Source organism: Candidozyma pseudohaemuli (assembly GCF_003013735.1).
Source record: "Candidozyma pseudohaemuli strain B12108 chromosome Unknown scaffold00005, whole genome shotgun sequence".
NCBI classification, from domain to species: Eukaryota; Fungi; Ascomycota; class Pichiomycetes; order Serinales; family Metschnikowiaceae; genus Candidozyma; species Candidozyma pseudohaemuli.
Genome location: NW_020194439.1, coordinates 236,127 through 257,456, shown reverse-complemented (window position 1 = coordinate 257,456; position 21,330 = coordinate 236,127). Strand labels below are relative to the sequence as shown.

At 49.0% G+C, this 21,330-nt stretch overlaps 8 protein-coding genes across 8 annotated transcripts; 5 read left to right on the top strand and 3 right to left on the bottom strand.

Moving 5' to 3' along the window:
- Positions 1-1,362: 1,362 nt before the first annotated feature.
- C7M61_002567 (uncharacterized protein) lies at positions 1,363-2,694 on the top strand (the record flags this gene model as incomplete). Its single annotated transcript, XM_024857938.1, has 1 exon — positions 1,363-2,694. The coding sequence occupies one exon, from the start codon at positions 1,363-1,365 to the stop codon at positions 2,692-2,694; it is 1,332 nt and encodes a 443-aa protein (XP_024713864.1).
- Positions 2,695-5,651: 2,957 nt separating this feature from the next.
- Positions 5,652-7,967, top strand: RIM8 (Rim8p; the record flags this gene model as incomplete). The annotated part of the gene is made up of 1 exon (XM_024857937.1): positions 5,652-7,967. One exon carries the CDS (start codon positions 5,652-5,654, stop codon positions 7,965-7,967), a length of 2,316 nt encoding a protein of 771 aa, XP_024713863.1.
- Positions 7,968-8,088: 121 nt separating this feature from the next.
- Positions 8,089-11,199, bottom strand: KEL1 (Kel1p; the record flags this gene model as incomplete). Its single annotated transcript, XM_024857936.1, has 1 exon — positions 8,089-11,199. The coding sequence occupies one exon, from the start codon at positions 11,197-11,199 to the stop codon at positions 8,089-8,091; it is 3,111 nt and encodes a 1,036-aa protein (XP_024713862.1).
- A 1,400-nt stretch (positions 11,200-12,599) lies between these two features.
- On the top strand, positions 12,600-14,981 carry VPS53 (Vps53p; the record flags this gene model as incomplete). The annotated part of the gene is made up of 1 exon (XM_024857935.1): positions 12,600-14,981. The coding sequence occupies one exon, from the start codon at positions 12,600-12,602 to the stop codon at positions 14,979-14,981; it is 2,382 nt and encodes a 793-aa protein (XP_024713861.1).
- Positions 14,982-15,061: 80 nt separating this feature from the next.
- Positions 15,062-15,823, top strand: TRP1 (phosphoribosylanthranilate isomerase; the record flags this gene model as incomplete). The annotated part of the gene is made up of 1 exon (XM_024857934.1): positions 15,062-15,823. One exon carries the CDS (start codon positions 15,062-15,064, stop codon positions 15,821-15,823), a length of 762 nt encoding a protein of 253 aa, XP_024713860.1.
- A 52-nt stretch (positions 15,824-15,875) lies between these two features.
- CCT8 (chaperonin-containing T-complex subunit) lies at positions 15,876-17,537 on the bottom strand (the record flags this gene model as incomplete). Its single annotated transcript, XM_024857933.1, has 1 exon — positions 15,876-17,537. The coding sequence occupies one exon, from the start codon at positions 17,535-17,537 to the stop codon at positions 15,876-15,878; it is 1,662 nt and encodes a 553-aa protein (XP_024713859.1).
- Positions 17,538-18,009: 472 nt separating this feature from the next.
- On the bottom strand, positions 18,010-19,077 carry RCA1 (Rca1p; the record flags this gene model as incomplete). Its single annotated transcript, XM_024857932.1, has 1 exon — positions 18,010-19,077. The coding sequence occupies one exon, from the start codon at positions 19,075-19,077 to the stop codon at positions 18,010-18,012; it is 1,068 nt and encodes a 355-aa protein (XP_024713858.1).
- An 825-nt stretch (positions 19,078-19,902) lies between these two features.
- On the top strand, positions 19,903-20,490 carry C7M61_002560 (uncharacterized protein; the record flags this gene model as incomplete). The annotated part of the gene is made up of 1 exon (XM_024857931.1): positions 19,903-20,490. The coding sequence occupies one exon, from the start codon at positions 19,903-19,905 to the stop codon at positions 20,488-20,490; it is 588 nt and encodes a 195-aa protein (XP_024713857.1).
- Between the last annotated feature and the right edge of the window lie 840 nt (positions 20,491-21,330).

Genomic DNA, 21,330 nt, shown 5'->3' with positions numbered 1-21,330 from the left:
CTGACTCAGAGGTTGCGAAATACAGGAGCTGCAACGAACCATGGAAATGGCTTCAACGTGGGCCTTTTTCGGAGAAAAAAAGTGCGTAGGGGATGGAATTTTCCCTAGAATTTGAATATAATGACCATTTTCATTGTAGTTTGACCCTCTTTGTTCCTCAACCTTGGAGCCCATTCTAGCCAGTCAATGTGGGCCGATTTGACATTTCGCAGCTTCCCCATACTTACGGCCCGGTTCCGCACCGCCAATACCCTGCAAGCAAGTTTCCACAGTAGACGCCTTCCTTCCGCCTGGGTATTCTCGGTTAGTAGATTTTAGCGGTCGTGCGTGGCTTTGTGATCTGGATTTTCAGGGTTCAGGTGGTTTTTGGTTTTGAGTGCTGTGATGTGGATTTGGCTTTTGTGATGTGGGGTGGGGTTTCTTAGCGTGAAAAATTGTGCAGCCAGGGCATCTTCCATCACCGGTACTATTTCAGGGACATTTACAAGGAAAAAGAGGGTAGTTCTTCGAATACGTCTATTTTCTAAGCAAAGTTCGTTTACCGGAAACCAAATTTCTTACCGATAAATGAGGTATAGGATATATTACCGATTCTGTCGTTTTCTTCAGTTGAGGGAATGTGAACGTAAGAGTTTGATTACAGGGCTCTGAACACTGCAAGGGTTTGGAACGTTTCTCGTCGTTTCGACGTGGTAAAGAATGTGAATTTTCAATTTCTGTTAAGCTGGTTTCTGCAGAACTCATGCCATCTTTCATTCCTCCTGGTACTGATATTCGAAAAGCCAGCGATATCAAAAAGCATCACACAAACTACAAAAGTATCAGATTTATGTAGCGCTGGCAGCAACTGCTCTATAACGTCGAGTATACCTTTTGAAACCTCCTGATACCTCATTGCAATCATATTCTCGACCCTGTGAACCGCAGCACTCCACATTCTGATACCAATATTGGCCCCATCATTTTTCGTGAAATTTAGACTACATTCCTAATTTTCCTCGTAATCAAGAAAACTCCTGTAAAGCACTGCTTCCTAACTTGACTTTCCTCCTCGGGTCCATCCGATATGGCATCCCCTATAATCCTTAATGTCGTGAGACTGGAGCAATGGTTGCAAATGAGCCGCACCATCTTCAACCCCATCCTCTGTATCTTGAAAAAAATAAATTTCAATACATCTTCAAAAGCCCATTTCTCCACCACCACAGATCAAATAAAAAGAGACCCTTTTTCCCTCCTCCCTCTGTGTACTTTTAGTCTACCCCGGGTCGATGAGCAGCCCCAGTGTGCAGCACCTCATCAGCGAAAAAAGCACCCTGCTTGAGAATTTCTCTTCTCATCTCCACCACATTTTTTACAACAATGGCTAAATCTTCTACCAAGGCCGCTAAGGTCACCAAGGCCACGAAAAAGCAGGAATCCTCCAGCGACTCTTCCTCGTCCTCGAGCGACTCCTCGTCCTCCAGCTCCTCTGAGTCCGATTCCTCCTCGGACTCGTCAGACTCTGAATCTGAGGATGAGAAGCCTGTTGCCAAGAAGGAGTCCTCCCTGAGCAGCTCCAGCTCCTCTGAGTCCAGCTCTTCTGAGTCCGACTCTGATTCCTCCAGCTCCGACTCGGACTCTGATTCTGATTCTGACGATGAGGAAGAGAAGAAGCCCGAGCCTAAGAAGGAGGCCAAGAAGGAGGCCAAGAAGGAGACCAAGAAGGAAGAGAAGAAGGAGGAGAAGAAGGAGTCCAGCTCCTCTTCTTCCGATTCCGACTCCGACTCTGATTCATCCTCTTCTTCCTCCTCGTCTGATTCCGATTCCGATTCCGACTCAAGCTCCTCTTCCTCGTCTAGCGATTCCGACTCCGACTCGGATTCTGATTCTGAGACTGAGGACCAGGAGGAGCCTGTCAAGAGAAAGGCCGAGGAGTCTGAGGAGTCTGAGGAGGCCCCAACCAAGAAGCAGAAGACCGAATCTACTCCAGATGCCGAGCCTGCTACCCTTTTCGTGGGTAGATTGTCGTGGAACGTTGACGACGAGTGGCTCAAGAGAGAGTTCGAGCCAATTGGCGGTGTCACCGGCGCTAGAGTCATGTGGGAGAGAGCCACTGGTAAGTCCAGAGGTTACGGTTACGTTGACTTTGAGAGCAAGGCTGCTGCTGAGAAGGCTTTGGCTGAGTACCAGGGCAGAGAGATCGACGGCAGACCAGTCAACTTGGACATGTCTTCCGGTAAGCCGCAGACCCCAAGGAACCAGGACAGAGCCAAGAAGTTTGGCGATGTTCCCTCCGCTCCTTCTGACACCTTGTTCATCGGTAACTTGTCCTTCAACGCCTCCAGAGACCTGTTGTTTGAGGTTTTCGGTGAGCACGGTAGCGTGATCTCTTGCCGTGTGCCAACCCACCCAGACACACAGCAGCCAAAGGGTTTCGGTTACGTCCAGTTCTCCTCTGTTGAGGAGGCACAGGGTGCTTTGAACGCCTTGAACGGTGAGTACATCGAGGGCCGTCCATGCAGATTGGATTTCTCCACGCCTAAGGAGCCATCTGCCAGACCAGGTTCCGGCAGAGGTGGTCGTGGTGGATTCGGAGGCCGTGGTGGATTCGAAGGTCGTGGTGGATTCGGTGGACGTGAGAGATCGGCCACCCCTACGAGATCTGGCCCCAACAACGCTCAGTTCCAGGGTAAAAAGAAGACTTTCGATTAAACGGATTGCATTGACAAACGGGTCAGCCGGTGACGTTCACCATGTACATTAGCACGAATATAAGCTTGAAGAAGGGAGGTGTAGGTGATTAATCTAGGAGATTGAGTGAATACGTCTTGAATTGTGTATTTCTGTGGATACTGTGTGTGTACTACTGTCTGTTGCCATATCTTACTGCCATATCTGTACTACCATAACCCACATCTATACTACCAAATTCATACTTCAGAATTCACACTACCATACTTATACTACCATACTTATACTACCACTTATACTATCAAATTCATACTACCAGACTTATACTACCATTAATACTACCATATCTGTACTGCCATATATGTGCTACATTATCTGTACTACTATATCTTTACTACTATATGTACTTCAATATCGGTACCACCACTTCTATACTACCATATCTGTACTACCATATCAGTGCTACCATACCTATATTGCCATGTCAGTACTACAATATCTGTACTACTATATTTATACCACCATAATTACAATACCGTGCTTTTACTACCATATCTGTACTTCCATATCCGTACTGCCATATCTGTACTATCATATTTATACTACCATATCTGTACAACTACATCGGTATTGCCAGATCTGTACTACCATATCTGTACCACTATATCTGTACCACTATATCTACCACATATTTACATACCATACTTTTACTACCAAATCTATACTTCCATATCGGTACTATCGGTACTACCAGATTCGTACCGCCATATCGGGACTGCCATCTCCGTACTGCCACATCGGGACTACCACATCTGTAGCTGCATGCCGCAATGACTCCCCCAATTGGTACGGTGGACCCCCACAGACGTCATCGAAACAAGGTTGTAAGGCGACGTTCGGAGATACCTACTAACAAACTTTAGCCACGTCTGTCAAGCCCACCCATCAAACTCTATCTTCGCCGGACTCCGGCTCCGGTTATTGCCGTGCTGATATGCACGGCCGCCTACTGGGCTATCTTTGAAACACAAGAGACCGACAAGAGGGGTAGAACCGGTGATCCAATCAGAACCAAGAAATGCCGAATTCCACCTCCAATGTGCCCGAAGCTGTCAAATTTGACATGCGTTTGGAAACACGGGTTCTGTCACATTGTGGTGCGTTTGATGCAAACAGACTTTCAGGCCTCGGAAAAATCGAAACTCTCAACCACCGCCGTGGGTCAATTGCCGCAGATCGTCGTCGAATACACAAAGCCAGTGACCCGCTTATCACGCCATAGTTGACGTAGTCCGAGTGCCAAGAAGAGCTACTACATCAAGTCGCAGGAGGCCTACCAGGTGAACAGGTCAACCAGTCAACAAGTTAACTAGCCGCTTTAATAAAGCCGGTGAATTCCACGCAGTTCGGAATAACCAAGGTTCGGCCGTGCAGATGAAACTCAGCTTCAGGATCTTGTGCATGCGTAGATGGACAAGTTGCTTCCGCTTGCTTGCCAGGCAAGACGGCAAGACGGCAAGACGTAGGCAAACGTTCGGACTGCGGGCCAAGCCAACGGTGAACAGAAATGGCAATCCTACGTAAATGAAAGGGTTCCAAAATGCTTTCCACTCTGAAGAATATTTCCATATTGAAGAATATAATGTATGGGCGATGGGAAAGATAAAGAACGACGGAAGCGAGCCGCAAAGGGCATTTTTATTTGCTCGCGAAGACTGGTTGCAACAGTGCCGTGGCAGGAAAGTGAGGTGAAGGCAGTGGACCACAAAATCTGCGGGCGGGTCGCAAAGTGACGCCCTCAAGCGTGCAATCTAACCGTAGCTCGCACAAAACAGATCCTTGGCCCAATCCCTGCAGTTGTTCCACATTTGTGCTGAATTTCCCACAATGGCGATTCTCGCAGCCATGTTACTTTTTCGGCGGTGGGAGCCCTGGCTCGCGAGCCCTGGCTCGCGGGCACAAGGGCGTTTTCGGTCACTTTGGTGCGCCCACAAGCACCTGTCATTCGCTGTCAAGCCGCATGTTCGCAGCATGGAAGCGGTGGATATGGCAACCAGAGGTGATTTAAGATCTGGTGAAGCAAAGAAATACTTGTGCTAGGGTAGGGAGCAAAGGGTGATTACCGTTTTTGCACGGGTGGGCGACTACATTGAAAGTCCCGCTTAAGACGGCCGCTTAAGGCGGCTACGGACATCACTGGAGTACCACCTGGTGCCCTCAGAGGCCCTGGCCAAAAGAAAAAACCCAGAAGCTCTGTAGCTGTCTCAGGCCTCCCGCGGAGAACAAAATGCCTCAGCCCACAATGTGCTCGGGCGTGTGCATGGAGCTGTCACTATTGTCAGGGTTTAGCCGGCGTGCCATGCCAGACACCATGCCCTAGCGAATTTCACCATGAAACGGGGGAGGCGGGCCATTTATTGAAGACTCTACTATTTATTGAAGAAATTGAAGAAACTGGCTTTTTAAAAAAAATTCAAAATCAAATCACAAAGTTCTTTCAACTCGTCCATCGACTACTGCCGCCCGCCGACGCTTAGCATTTCAGTCGAGCCGCCTCCATTCACTCGCTCCCTCGCTCCCTCGCTTTGTCAGCCTGTGTCAGTGCGCCTGGCGTGCTCCTCCACCATGTCACCCTCACGTTGCAAAAAAATCCAAATTCCTCCCCTCCAACACCACCCTCCATCCACCTCTCGGACCCAGCACCCCCACTAAAAATCCTCCCTCTAGCCCATTAAGCTTCCCAGCATAAGGCGCACGGGATTCCTGGGCCAGCCGCTGCAGCATTACCTTTTTTTTTTTTTTTTTTTTTTTCTGCCTGCCTGCTCTGTACCGTATGTGGCCCTGTCTCTAGCGACGTCTGTCTTCCTGTCTAGTATCTGCTCCGTTTACCTCCAACACCTCCACTCTTTTTAACGGCCCACCCTCTGCTTTCTTTCCCACAAGCCCAGTCCACCCCTTCCACCCTTTGCTATCCCGCAATGAGAAGGGCCGTTTCCAAATTCATCCCCGGCAAGCTCCAACGACCCCCTGGCCTGGACCAGCCCCCGTCCTACAAAATCGACTCCTCCTCCGTCGACGACTTCTACATCGCCCTAGACCTGCCCCACAAGCTGTGGCTCCCCGGCGAGGAGATCCTGGGCCAGGTCATCCTCATCTCCAAGAAGCATCTCGCCAACATCGCCATCGAGTTCTGTTTGTCCGGCTACATCAAAATCAACGCCCTGCCCCACTCCAAACTCAAAACCGTCAAACGCACCCTCTTCAACCACAACATCCGCATCTATGGGCCCGACCCAGACAGACCCCGCCAGCTGGACGCCGACGAGTTCGTCAACGGCTTGTACAAGGGCGAGCACCGCTTCCCCTTTATTGTCAAACTCCCGAAAAAGCGCATCTTCACCAGTATAGACTTTGGCAAGGGTGCCATCGAGTACGTCCTCAAGACGTCTTTGCGTTCTGCCGACGATCCGGTCTCCTCCTCCGGTTCCCCATCCGCCGAATCTCCCGGAGCTGGCTCCAACGATTTGTTCGCTCGCGCCCGCCAGTTCACCAAAATGAACGGCGCCGCCTACTCTTCCGAAAAGATCATTTCGCTAGTAAACCCTATAGATGTGGCCGAACTACCGCCACCAAAGCCCAAGCGCCTCATCATCAACGACCCAAGACGCAACAAGCGCCTCCTGAGGGTCGAGAGCTCAACTTCCACCATCAACACCTTCAGCACCCTCTCCTCCAACAACCTGGACACAGAGCTGAATTTCAACATGACCCTCACGAACTCCGGCAACCCAGCCCACTCCCTGACGCCTGGCGCTCTGGGTAACACTCCCACTTCTTTGCATAACACCCACATAAGCCCGGGCAATTCCGCTCCTTCAAGTTTCTCCCCTTCGCTGAATGCCGACCCTACTCGTCCAAACAACAACATCAGGGTGTCCATGGAGTTGCCTCAAAGCGGTTTCCTCCGTGGTGAGCTTATACCGATCAAGCTCAATATTCACCACCTCAAGAAGATCCAGGATACCAAAGGCATAATTGTCACCTTGGTGCGGGTTTGCCGTCTCGACTACGGGCCTGATGGTCTCTACGAGTCGTTTCGTAAAGACTTGCTGCAGCTGATCATCCCATTGTTTGTGGACCCGGCCACTTTCCAGCTGGAAATCAACACCAGTTTGAGAGTGCCCCCTGACGCCTTTCCCACCATTTCAGGCTGTCCAATGGTCAGCTTCCAGTATTTCATCGAGGTCATGCTCAACCTTTCAGGAAAGTCGTTGGGCGTTGATGGCCCTAGCGAACACCCCAAGTCAAACCTAGCGCCTTCTCAGGATGACATGTTGTCGGCGGGTCCCGGCATCTCACCTAACAATCAAGGCAACTACACCTACCACGCATACCAAAACCGCTCAGAGTTTATCAACACAGACAAGTTCAAGCGTCTGAAGAAGTTCCTTCAGATCACCTCCGAGGTCGTTATTGGTACTCATAGACTGGATAGGCTGCCGATTGCCGCTTCTCCAGATGGACAGCATGGCGTTGTCAATGGCACCAATCGTTCTTCTGCAACGTCATCTTCGAATTCGGCAAGCCCGTCTACTCAGGCTCACGCCCATATTCAAGCTCCATTGCTGCAAGCTCATGCTCCCGGCAATTTCACTCACCAGAGAACTGGCATGGCCAATATGATTGGTGCTATTCCAGAGACACTGCCAATGCACAACTTCACTCCTCCGTACCGCAGAGAGTCACTGGGTGCTACTCCTCTGCACCTGTCGCCATTGGCCTCTGCTCCTACGTATGAAGACATCATTGCCGATGTTGCCATGCCACAGGAGCCTAATCTTACTGAGAAGGAGCGCATGAAACTCCACGAACAGAGTCTCTTACCTTCTGAGCCTCAGTTTGATGCATCTTCCGACGCAGAAGACAGAGAGACTGTGAGTCCAATGGACCCTAGTCATGACATTTTGGAGGAGATGGTTCAAGGAAGCAACGCACTGAGCTCCAATTCTGGTCTTCACCAGTACAGGCCCAACTCGTTTGCTCCACTCCACTCTGGTAGTAGTCCCCATGAATCTCAGGGTCACAATTCTCATGACCCAATGAGCATGTTGCCAGGCACCTTTGACCACGAGTCTCAGTTGTGGGACCAGAACGATTTGTACGAGTCACATGGACAGATAGAGAATCACGACGGAATTGGCCCTGAGGGCCCTCTAGATTTCGTGCCAAACTACGATACGGCTGCCAACGACCGGTTGGTGGTGCAACAGTCCGAACAGGAACAAGGACATTAAATTTTCGTATAAGCAAACAAATACATAAAAAGAAAAATGTTTTGGGGGGTAGTAATATCACATTGATTGAGCGAGGAACACCGGTTTCCGCTGCTGGTCGTCATTAGATTATTTTAGTTCGTTAAGATGAGTTGGTGGCCAAATACAACTCCTTCTTCAACGAGGCAACAGTGTCGTTCAACTGCTCCTTCTCCTGTTTTAAAATGTACAAGTCGGCCTCCAAGTCTTTGAGCTTCATGGTGTAGTGGGCCTTGGTGAATCCACCTTCCTCTTCTTCATCACCAGACGCTGGCTCACGGTCACCCACAGCTGGAGATCCAGGAGCAGGCGAAGGACCGTTGGAGTCCATTGGCGACTTTGTGGAGGTCCTCTTGTTTGCCTTCTTGTACAACTTCAACTCATTGTTTTCCTTAACCAATCTCTCGATGGTCAATTTCTGGTTTCTCAATTCGTCGTGAGACAGTTGAAGGGCCTTACTGGTGTTGTTGACCGACTGCAAGGCGTCACGGTAGTTCTCTTCGAACGAACGCAAAGACTGCAACTTGTTGTTCAACTCTTCTTCCAAGGCCTTCACTTCGTCAGAGGAGCCCTGGTGCTGAGTCTTGGAAGTAACCATCAATTCGTCAATCTGCTTCTGCAACTTGGATATCGTGGCATTGTCCTCGCTGGTCATAGAGCGGGCATCGGCGTCTTGACGCTTGGTAGCCTGCCACAAAGACGTCAAGTTAGCCAAGTGGGCAGAAAGCTTAGCAGAGGATCTTGGAAGACCGGCTGAAGAGTCGTCAAGTTCACGGTCTCCAGCCTCCTCGTCGTCGATACCAGTGTTGACAGCCTTGAAGTTGTCGTGCTCAATCTTCAACTCTTCGTACTTGTGCTTCCAGTCGGCGATTTCCTTGTGCAAAACCTCTTCCGAACGGATCTGGCTGCTCAAAGTGGCGATCTTGTTCTCCTGGCCCTCAATGACCTTCTGCAACGAGCTCAACTCGCCAATCTGGTTCTCCATGAAGGGTTCGAAGCGTTCGAATCTGGACTTGTACTCGGCATTCTCGTTCTCCAAGAACACCAATCTGTTTCTCAACTCCAAACGGTCTAATTTGTACTTGGTCAACTCGGTGAAGCCTCTTCTGGAAGTGGCCTGACTGACATTGTCACCGTCGGCGCCTTCGCCAATCTCCAAGTCTGCAGGGTCAATGGATCTCCTGAGCTCGTCAATCATATTGTCCTTCTCGGCGAGCGATCTTTCGTGAGTGTCCTTGAGTCTATTGTGTTCCTCCTCCAAGGATCTCAATCTCTCGGAGGTGGCAGCCTGCTCGTGCTTGTGAGACTGCTTCAACAGCGCAATCTCGTCGTTGAGCTCAGCAATAATCTTCTTTGTACGGGAGTCGTCATGAGCAGAGGCCACTGGTGCAGCCACAGCTGGAGAAGCAATACCACGACCGTTGGTTGGAGGAGTGTCAACTCCACGGGTAGCAAGAGGAGCCACACCTTCATCGTCAATGCCAACCTCACGAGCAAAGTCCTTCGACAAGATGGGTGTCTCGTTGTGCTCGGTTCTCAATTGGTCGTATGGGGTAGTATCGCTAACCACAGAGTCGTCAGCACCGTTCTTAGCAGGGCTTTCAATCTCAGCGAGGTACTTCTCTCTGGCAAAGTCAGAACCATCCTCGGTCTGCGAAATGGCAGAAGATGGAATGTCCACATCGACAAAGTCACCACCAGCATTGTATGGCTGTCTCTGAGGAGTCAAAATCTCTGGCTCAAACTCGTTGGTCAGCTTGGGGCCAAGAGAACGAGGGATACGCTCCACAGAGGCAGTAGGAGTACGGAAGTCCTCGGGACCAGCACTGAAACTTCTGCGGTGACGGCCGCCATCATCGGGACCTGGAGAAGTGGTTCTTCTGCCGTATCCGGTGCCAATCGCCGAAGCAGCGACCTTCTTGGGGCCCACGCCGCCCTTCAAGTAGTGGTCGGCGATTCCAAGATCCAATTCGTAAATCATGGTGCCGGTTTCGGTGCCGTCAATCTGCTCGTGGGTCTCATAAGTGTCGGGGTCAATGAAGTCGTTCTTGTCACCGCCCATAATCACAAGCTTGTTGAGTTTAGGCAAGAAAGTGACGGAGTGGCCACAACGAGGACCAGGACCGTTGGCGCTGAACTCCTTGTTCAAGCGGCTCCACTTGAAGGTGTGCAAGTCAAGCGCATACAAAGAGTCGTAGATGATACCTGCGAAATCGTTACCACCGTAAATGTACATGTGGTCGTTGGCAATCACAGCCAGGTGCTCGTTCACAGGCAAGGGGGTAGAGCCTGTGGTGTCAACCTGCAGCCACTTGTTGATCAAGGTGTCGTAGCACCACAAGTCGTTGGACACCTTCTCGTTGTTGTAGACACCACCAAACACGTAGATCTTGGTCTTGTGGACGCACATGGAGTGGTTGGTCAAAGGAGGAGGGCTAAAAGAGTTGAGAGGCTCCACAAGCTCCCAGCGGGCCTTGGGCAGCTTGAAGTCGGTCAACTCAAAGTAGTACAACTCGCTGAACACATCGTGCTCCAATTGACCGCCGAAAAGGTACAATCTGCTGGAAGTTGGAGACACGGAGACCACGCCCAAAGAGTGGCCATAGCGGCCCCGGGGCTTGTTCAAAATGTGCAGCGGAATGGTGTACTTCTGGTTGTTGATGTTGAACATGTAGAAGTTGTCGTCGGGGCAGCCGTGGTAATCCGTGTCGACCGTGTCACCACCGTAGATGATGTAGGCATTGCCACAGAGAACCGAAGCATGGCCCACTCTGGCGGGTGGGTTGTTCTTGTTCACCACCTCAATGTGAGAGGCAGTGAACTGGCTGATAGTGGTGCCGGCAGCATGGGGCACAATCTTCCAGGTGTCGCCAAAAACAGAACCCTCCTTCAAGCCGCCCATAAGGAAGATTTCGTTCTTCTCCAGGGCCACCTGGGAAACTGAGTGTCTGTAACGAGGGAAAGGAGAGTCGTACAACTTGTGTCTTCTCCAAGGCGTGCTGGCGTTACCAGGAGCAGCACCTTGAGGCACCGGCTCGTAGTAGCTGTCGTCAACGTCGGGCATTGTGTTTTGTGGGGGCAGAATCGCCGGTTTGGACCGTTGGTAGGTGGGTTCGGAGGTTTGGTTTGTGGAAGCGGAAGCGAAGGAGGAGTCCGGGTTGTCGACGGAGTCAGAATGCTTTGATTTCCTCTTGCCGAAAGGAAAGCGGGCCATTGTGGATTTATAAGAGGCGATCGGGCGTCAGTTATAAGTCGGAGGATGAGGCTGGCTCAGATAGGAAGTTGGACGGTGTATGGCCGGAGGTAGCGGCGCAGGTGGCTGTTTTAAGGAACTGGAGGATCGCTAGGGTGAAAAAAGGTGGAGTATGCGGCCCCACCAGGACCCACCCAGAGAGCCGTGCACCCCCACAAGGCCGGGTGAAATTTACATTTTTGGAATCAGCGGAGCTGGGGGAATTTAGTGGTGTGGTTTAAATTTTGGAAAAGCCGGTATTTCGCCGTTTTGACCAGTGTCCCCCAGCCCAGGGCCCTGCGAGCGCTGCACAGAAACCGGGCGCTCAGATGCCACTGCCTGTTTAGGCAGAAAATAGGCAGCACAGCGTCGAGACAGAATTCCCCAACTAGGCAAGAGGGGGAGAGGTCCTCCAAACACACAATCAGCTATGGAATTGCGCCGTTACCAAGGGGCACATTGTTGTGATTTTCTTTTTTGCTCTTCCGGATTTTCCAGCATTATTGGCGTTTTTGGGGTTGTGGTGTGCTGGTTAGCCCATTTGGGTTCTGGAGGCACCAGGTGAGCGTACCCTCACAAAAATAAGCCTGCCGTTTCGGACGTCTATGACGGACGCTCAGGCGCTCTTTTGTGCTTCTTTGCTTTGAGGCTGATTACCGAAAGTCGTCCTATTCAGGACCAAATGGCAGCATGGCGGTTTCCATCCAGGGTATTCCAGGGTGCATCAATGGGCTTCGAAACGGGGCTCTCGCTGGCGGCTATTCCTGCTGATTTGGGATTTTGGGTTGTGGTATAGGGTGCCGTGTATCGGCGATAGCTGATCTCTGTGAATCTAAAACATCTTATCTGGTGGATGCATGTCTCACCAACCACGATCTTCTTCAACTTCTTCAACCTAGTCATTCTCTCTCCAATGGATAGAGCCACCCCCTTAAAGGAGGCTCCCGCTGCGCTTTACGTCATTGCAACTGGCTTGTTCCCGGATCAACTACAATAGCTTGGTCTACTTTGTCATGCGACGCTCGTCATAACATGTCCCACTTGGGTTTCCGAGGATCGCCGAGGCTGCTCGCTTGGCTCCTTCTCGGCTATTATGTAGATTTAGAAGGCACCTCTTGGCTCCATAGCAGGGGTGCAACAATGGACTAGTGCTGATTTCGCAGCCACTGGATCTGAGCATCCACGATCCCCCAGCACCACGTACATAAGACGAGATCCCAGGAAACAGTTTCTCCGGCAATTCCCCAATCGAGTTTGTAATTTTCCAACAATAGTGTTTGTCTGGAGGTAGCATTCCATGATTGTAGTTACTGCCCTTATGAGCACCGCACGACCGGATCACTATCATCACGGCGCATACTACACCTATCGATAACATCACCATGGGATTCACCTACGACCCGCAGGTCCAGCTCGGCCAGCTATTCCCGTCGGAGGCCTCCTTGGAAAACATCGATGATGTTCTACTGTACATAGAAAAACACAAGCAGCAGCTGGCATTGGCTATCCAGAAGGAAACTGCCAACTATCGACACCCTATCAATCCCCAAGATGACATCCAGACCCTCACGACGACTTTTGGCGAAATCCGTGAAAAGTCCCAGGACACACAAGCCAAGATCTTGGCCATGACCTCCAGCATACAGCGATTGGACACGGTGAAGAAGAACTTGGTGCTTTCCATGAAAGTGCTCAAACGTCTCCAAATGCTTGTCAATGCCTACAACAGCCTCAATGAGGTCGTCAACACCCGAGACTACAAACAAATTGCTACCTATTTGGGCGTCGTCAGGGAGTTGCTTGTATTTTTCAAGCCGTACCGCTCCATTGATCAAATCGGCCTTTTGAACCAGCATATCCACAAGACCCAAAACAAGTTGGTCGACGACGTGTTCATAGACTTTGAGGATTCATTCACAAACAACTTCTCGAACGACAATCTCATATACGGCTGCGAGATCTTGCAGTTGATCGACGAAAAGTACAAGGACAAGCTTCTTCAATGGTTCTACAATCTCCAGCTCAAAGAGATCCGCTCCATCTTCTCCTCCACTGAAGAAGCGGGTAACCTCGATAACCTCAACAGGAGGTACATTTTCTTCAAGAATGTGCTTTCCAACATCCAAACGAATTACCTTCTGGTGTTTCCCAAACTGTGGAACGTGGACTATGAGCTAGCCAAATTGTTCTGCGAAATGACCAGTTCCGATCTCAAGACACAACTTACGAGTGTTGCCTCCTCAGAAATATTGCTCGACTCCCTTACAAAGACGCTAGAATTGGAGAAGTTCCTCAACGAAACATTCAAGACCAACGATTTTGAAAAGGTTCTCCTGAATGTCTTCGAGCCATACCTCACCACCTGGGTCAATGAACAGGACGGAACTCTCAATGCTAAGTTTATGGAATTCTACTCGGCGCCCAAAATTCCCCAGGAGCTTATTGCTCCCCAGACAAAGGAGGATATTCTTACGGTCCTTCGTGTCAATAATGTGCCTAATTTCGCTAACTCGTCGTCTGAGCTCTTCAAGCTCTTCCAGAAACTTCTTGTTCAGATCATCAAGTTATCCAATGGTAAAATCTTGCTTGATCTTGCTCGCCTCGATCTCAAATACCTTCGAGAGTATAACTACAAGATGTTGGTTCCAATCTTACATCAATCCGAATCAAACCCTAAAGGTCTCGAGCCAATCAAGTATCTTACGATGATTCTCAACACTGCCGACTACGTTAACAACAACATCAACGATTTGCAAGACAAGTTTGTCAAACTTATAGATGAACAGTACAAAGAAAAAATTGATTTTGAGCCTGCCAAAAGTCTATTCTACGATGTGATTGGTAAGGCCATTCAAGGACTCGTGCTGAAAGTCTCCTACGATTTACAGTTTTCTTGGAGACAATTTGAAAATAACGGTTGGGAAGCCATGGAATCTGTCTCCGATACGTCTACATACATGGAAGACTTGATCAATGCCATGAAAGAGGACAATCAGGTCATCCTTACATTGATTATAAGAGACAGTTATGTTCGTTCCTACTGCGATAAGCTCATTGAGATGGTCGTTCACACATTTGTGAACAAGCTTAAACTTATCAAGCCTTTGAGCATTGTTAATGTGGAGCAGATCCTTGTCGATATCGCCGTTCTCAAGAAGTATATGGCGACCTTGCCGCTATATTCCGACCCCAACTTCGATGATAGTAAGCTCTCAGACGAATCCAAGACAGCGCCTAAAGCCTACATCCGTTTTCTCGACTCCCAGTTTGGCAAGCTCACCACCTTGCTCAAACTCCTACTCACCCCAGTCCTTCCTGTTGACAACATGGTCGAAAATTACTTCAACCTCATTGGTGACAAATCCTTGACTAATTTTACAAAATTCTTGAATCTCAAAAACATCGGGAGATCTGACCAACCAAAGTATATTGAGAATTTCAAGCTCCAGCTCACTATTCCCAACTCCTTGCAGGAAGATTCCCACATTTTCACAATGATCGAGGACGAGGTCGAGGAGGAACAGCAAGCGAAACACCCCGCGTCGCAAGGCAATCCACAACAGTTTGACATTAAGGAACTAATCTCGAGCAGGTCTCCAGAGCCTCACCTTCCTGACATCTTCAAGACCAACCCCACGAAGATCAAGATCAACAACCCATTGAAAGACTTCTCTATCAACGGCGAACAGCATGTCAGCAAAATCAACGAGAACTTCCGTAATATCGGAAAGTTCTTCAGAAAAGATAACATGAATAATAACTAAAGCCGATAACGTTGGAGTGCATGGATATATATGGGTGCGACGTACATAGTGAAATCAATTATCAACATAATATACATCTAATGACAGAAAAACTTGTCAAAATCTGTGGCATTCGAAAACTTGAAGATGCTGAAGCAGCCATCGATTCCGGTGCTGATCTTCTAGGTGTCATCATGGTCCCAAACAGGCAACGTTCCATAGATCATACAGATGCCTTGAAGATTTCCAAAGCTGTTCAGTCAGCCAGATCACAGAGAAATAGAGAATTTAAGACAGCTCAAGCGCTCAATAACTACCTTTCAAAGCAGTCGTTCAAAAGTCATAAAGACTATCTTCTAGCATACCGTGACCAAATCTTGAAAAACGGCCCCTTCTTGACTGGTGTTTTCAGAAACCAGGACCCAAAGACAGTCTTTGAACTTGCTGACCAACTTGAACTCGATTTTATTCAACTTCACGGCAGCGAGGACCCATCGGAATATTTGGCATTGAATACTGAGAGAAAATTCTGCATCATCAAGAGGTTTGTTGTACCTGATCAAGCAGACTACATGACTAATTTCTTGACTACCCTACACACCAACGAAAATAAGGGCTACGCTTTACCGCTTTTGGATTCAGAACTTGGAGGCGAGGGCAAAACCATCGATTGGTCCCTCATCAATGACCTAGATGGCTCATTTGTATTGGCTGGAGGATTAAAGCCAGATAATCTTCACACTACGAAAGCTTATCTAGAAAACGTCATTGGCTTCGATGTGAGCGGTGGCGTCGAAAACGAAAGCGGGTTCAAGGACCATGAAAAGATCAAGCAGTTCATTACGGAAGGAAAAAAACTTTAGAGCAAATAGGTGGTATTAAAGGTCTATACACATTAAACGTTACACGTAAGCACTAGTCATCCTGATCCCAGTTTCCAGGTCTGCGCTGCTGAGGCACCTGTGGTCCACCTGCTCTCTTAGCCATGATGATTTGGTCGATAGACAATATAGTGTTGGCAGCCTCAGTGGCGAATGTGATGGCCGATCTTTTCGTAGACAAGAGATCGTAGATGTTGTGCTCCTTGATGTCCAACAAGCCATCATCACTGTTGTTCTCGACATCAATACCCTTCGTCAAGTTACCCTCAGACGAGTGAGCGGCATGCAAAGCACTCAACACTTCGGTGGAGTCCAAACCAGAGGTTTCGGCCAACACTCTTGGGACGACCTCAAAAGCCTTGGCAAAGTTTTTGATAGCTAGCTGCATCAAGCCTGGAGTCTTTTCACCGTATTGTGTGATCAATTTAACGAGCTCAATTTCAACAGCACCGGCACCAGGCAAAAGAGCGTTGTCTTGAACCAAGCCCTTGATAGCGTTGACACCATCGTCGATAGCTCTCTCAATGTCATCCAAGTTATTCTGAGTAGCACCTCTGAGAATGATTGTGGAAGTTCTGGAAATAGTGTCGTCGTTTTGTCTGAAGATCGTGACTCTGTCACCACCAATCTCCTTGGTCTCAATGACATCAATGGTACCCATCTCCTCTGGCATAGGAGCACCAAGTCTAGGCAATGGGGTAGCACCGCAAACCTGACAAACACGACGGATGTCAAACTTGGATGGAACCTTCAAGACCAAGATCTCGTATTTGTTGAAGTAGTGGAGAGCCAACTCACCGATGGAGGAACCAGCGACAACAACACGGACACCGGAGTCGTGAATCTCCTTACACATCTGGTCCAATTGCTGTTCTTCGCCCTTGGAGAAGTCCAACATCTCCTGTGCATCGTGTAGCAACACGGTACCCTTGGTCTCGGTGGTAGAGATGTCGATTGGACAAGTGAAAACGACAACCTTAGATTTGCTCTTCACGTGCTCGACGTGTCCCTCTGGCTCTCTTGGGAAAACCATACCCTTAACGACCTCGGAGTTGGACAACGAGGAGCCCATGATCTTGACAACTCTGACATTGTCAATGTTGAAAGCCTGTGGCTTCTTTGGGTTGATGATCATTCTGACGGCTTCCACAACAAGCTGAGAAATGGTGTCCTCGAGGCCAAACTGCTTGGCAGAAATAACTGGCTGGATAACCTTTAAAAGCTCCTTTGGCTCTGTGATGTTCTCGACGTGGTCAACCACGAGTTTCTCCAACGTATCTTGCAAGAACTTGTTGGCCATATTGTAACCCTGAATAATTTCTGGAACACTGAGTCCAAGGCTGATCAACTTCTCGGCAATGTTAAGTAATTCGCCTCCCAACACGATCACCAAGTTGGTGTTGTCTCCCATTTCGAATTCCTGCTGCTTGGAAGCCTGAATCAAAAGCTTCACAGCTGGGTGCACAATCTCCAACTCATTGATAATAGTGGCGGCATCGTTGGTAATGAACGTTTTATCGTGTTTATTGACGAGAATCTTGTTTCTTCCAGATGGACCCATCGAGGTGAGCACGATGGAGCTGATCTCCCTCACGGCCTCGATGTTTCTGATAATGGCACCATCGGAGGCTGAATACAGCGAGTAGCCTTGTTTGAAAAGCCCTGCGTTTGGGGCAGAGGGCAATTTAAGGGACATTGGTGGATGCTTGGAAAGACTGATCTGAGGTCCAAGAATTCAAAAATTTGATGCTGGAGTCACGTGATCACGACACGAATCCTTAGCATGGAAGGGCTTGAATTTCGGTCAGTGAAAAAAAAATGCATCTTGATTTAAGATTTCTTCTTGTAATTCTTCTAAATCATAAGTTGTTTTTGACGGCTTGCTCGTGTTGTAAGGCAATGCATGTTGAACAAAATTCTATGGTCCGCGTTGAGATATACCTAGGCGACTACTATGAATAAAAAAATCTCTAAACTGGGAGCCACCTTGGCAACCCAACATACATTCACAAAATTTCTGATGACTGTCTCCTCTGTTTCGTATTTGTCTCTAAAAAAAAAGATGCAAGACTGTATCTGTGCGTTGCTTTAGCGAATGTGCTTCTGCAGCTCCAATTCTATTGCATCCTTCCAGAAACAAGCGTTGCCGGGCGGGGCGCTGCTCGTTTTTAGAGATCAATATCGTCGATAGGCTTCCCAACGAACCGGCGTAAGCTTTCTATCGAGTTGCCTCCCTTGCTGAAATATTCACTTAATGTCTTGTTATAAATGGCAAATAACTTTTCGTACTTCTTCAAACGTGCTTTCTGCTGCCTCAGCTCATTCTCATACTTTGAGATATTATTCTGAAGCTCTTGTTGGGCCTGTTTTTTGCGCTGGCGGCATTTGGATGCAGCAATCCTGTTTCTTTCCAACAACCGCTCCTTCTTCCACGCCGCAGTGCCCGGAATTGGGCCTCTGTCTGCCGAGTAAATTACTTCATTATTGTAAATAAGCTGGTGATTAGGGGGCGGGACGCCGGCCACGTCGTCGATTGCAGAATGCGGAGTGATTTCTCCCGGCAAAGATCCCTCGGGCGGAACTGAGCTATCTTGGCGTGGAGGAGGCGCAGGATGGGCCTGGTTAAACAGACCTGCTGGATCTTGCTGTGGAAGAGGTACTGGATGGCCTGGTAAGCTTCCTGGAGGTTGTGGAGGAGGCGGGATGTGATCTTTTTCCTCCAACTTCACTGGCTGTGGAGGTGGTCTGTGAACAAAATGAGGCTGCAGTAGCGGGTTCAGATCGTAGCCTGGCAAACGGTTGTCTGGAAAAACAGGGTTGGGGTTGCCCATATTTGGGGTTGCTTGAGCTCCATCGTGAGTCGATTGAGCATATCTGAAAGGTTCATCATTCATGTCATCGTAGGAGTCGTCGTCAGCGTAGAAGGCCTCGTGGTTGATAATCTGGCCAATCTGACCGTTAGAAATCGATATTCTCCTCCTTCTTTGGACACCGGCTTCGTTGGTGTACGGTAGAAAGAATGTCGAGTCAATGATGTGAGGGTTGGTGATGGGGTAGGAGTTCACGTCGAACGGATTGTGGTTACTCCAAGGGCCCAGGCTAGTGCCTTTTATATCTGCCAGCGTCTGCACGTGGCTAGCCAGCAGCTCACTGGCGTTCTGGGGATGGGCCACTGGTTGTTGCTGCTGACCATGGTCGTGTAAAGGTCCCTTGACCTGGGAAGAGTCGGACACCATCTTATGCTAACTGGTCCTCGGACGAATATAGATATTTCACCTCCTTACAGGCGTTATTAGGCAATAAGCTCCACTGGCTTCAGGTGTTGAAGATGCTTCGCAGAGTAGTTGGTGGGAGCTGCGTACAGGCGGGGCGATAAACGGAGGCTCACTGGGCGGGTAAAGGTGCGTACATCGCCTAGACACCAGTGGGCTGATGTGTAAATGTAGGCGAGGAGAATCGCCCAAAACAGGCACAGTGGAAAGTGGAGGATCGGTTTCGGCGGTAAAGTTGGGTTGTTTTTTCGACTTTCTGCCGTGGAACCGTTGTTTTAGTGGACCCTTGTTTTTTCGCTGCCGAGAAGTTCGAGGGTGCCCAGGCGGGCCAAGCGAAAGCGACCAATGATTTTCAGAACCTTTTTTTTCAGTCTCCCCCACACAATGAGGCACCCTACCACACACCTTGCACACATTGCTCCGCTTGTCTCCACCGTATTGCGTTCTTTCCTAAACACCGGTGCTTACTCATCAGCGCCGCCGTTAGGTTACTTCTGCAAGTTTACCGCTGTGTTTGCGTGGTGCCTTACGGAAACACTTTGCATCTCCGCGCAGAGACAGATCTTGCCTTAGGATGCATTGACGTTGACGTTATGCGTTCGTATCTGGGTGCTGCAGCGGGGACGAGGTATCATTTTTCGCAACCGAGCCCGAAATCTGATAAACCGTCGAGCACGCCTTGGAGGTGGTTTTTTCCGAACGGAGCCTGGCCTGACTGACTGCAGCTGGCTTCCATCGCCTAAGTGACATCACCTTAAACACATTTGCCCTACGCGCACCTCTTCACGGATGAATCTGTTCGAGAAGCTTGCGGAGCACCTCAAACTGCACGGCTTCGATCCGCTGGGGATCGAGTCTGCTTTAGGGGAACATGAGTTTGACGAAATGGGCGAGTATGCCTTCCAGTTCATCGTGGAAAACCAGCGTGGCATGAAGTTCTTTGGCATACCCTGCTTCAACAGAAAGTCCCTAATACCTGTGATAGACCCGCCCCAGTACACACGTGTGGACGGCTCCAGGGTGACGCTTTCCGACGACCGCATTGAGAACTACCCCTTGCCAGACTTGGGCTGGCGTTGGTGGTGGGACCTGTGGTATGTGTTGATGCTCAACGATGTGGACGAGCAGGGCTGGCTGTATCTGAGTGTGATTTTCAGAAAAGGGCTGCATTGGCACGGGAAGTACAATTTTGGCAATTTCGTCCGTCGTCGTTTGTGGGTTAGGCTTCGAGTCAGGAAGACCGAGAACGACCTTCCTCAAGAGCCTGTGGAGGAGACTAGCGATCTTGACGAGGAGCTTGACCAGCAAGCTGAGCTCTCGGAAGTTCCTGTTCCAAAGAAAAGGCTCCCCGTAGCGCTGGTTACGACGTGGGCATAGGCATTTATAGAAAAACGGCTGACCTGTTGGCAGGCTGACGGTCAGACGACGCATACTCTTTGGAGGTTCCGAGAGATTTTGGCTACTGTTGGAACGGTGATGATAGTAGGTTTTGTGTGGGGTCATTGGGTCCACATGGTGACGAAATATGTAGAAGGGATGGCCTCAGAGTGAGGTTGTCATATCCTGGGGTATTGGCGGATTGAATTAGATTATAGAAATGCATTTGTTTTGGAGAGAGTTGGAAAAGGTAGTCAGTAATACTCTTTTTGTGATGTCGTAGGAAACGACCTTTTCTAGTGAGTATCTGATGTAGACAAGGTATGCTGCTTGATCAACTCAAACTCGACTTCTCGTGAATCTATCCCTACCAGCGCCTTGATAAAACTATAAATATTCATACCAGATAAATCAAATCTTTTGTTTCTTCTTTCTTGAATTTCTGTTGAGTTTTTAAAATTCTCGTTTATCCAAGGTATCCACGTACTTCCTTACTTTTGACGCGCTGTGCCATAAAATTGATAATATCAACAACTCCCTCTTTATGTCAAATCTGGATATCACACTAGCTGCCTACGTAGTCAGACTTCACCATCTAGGCAATTCAACATCAATTGATTGTATGACCCACCTTCAATTAAATCTCTACAAAACTAACTTTAGCTTGCATTGCAAAACTTGGAAGAACTTTGATACCAGGTAAACGAGCCTCAAAAAAATACGGTTCAAAAACTGCCTCAAAGTTTGGAATAGAGATAATTCCAAACTTGAAAGTTCACAGAAAGCAGCAAGAGAAGGGTCTTTCGAAAGCTGACGGAAACGATGTAAGAGGAATTATTT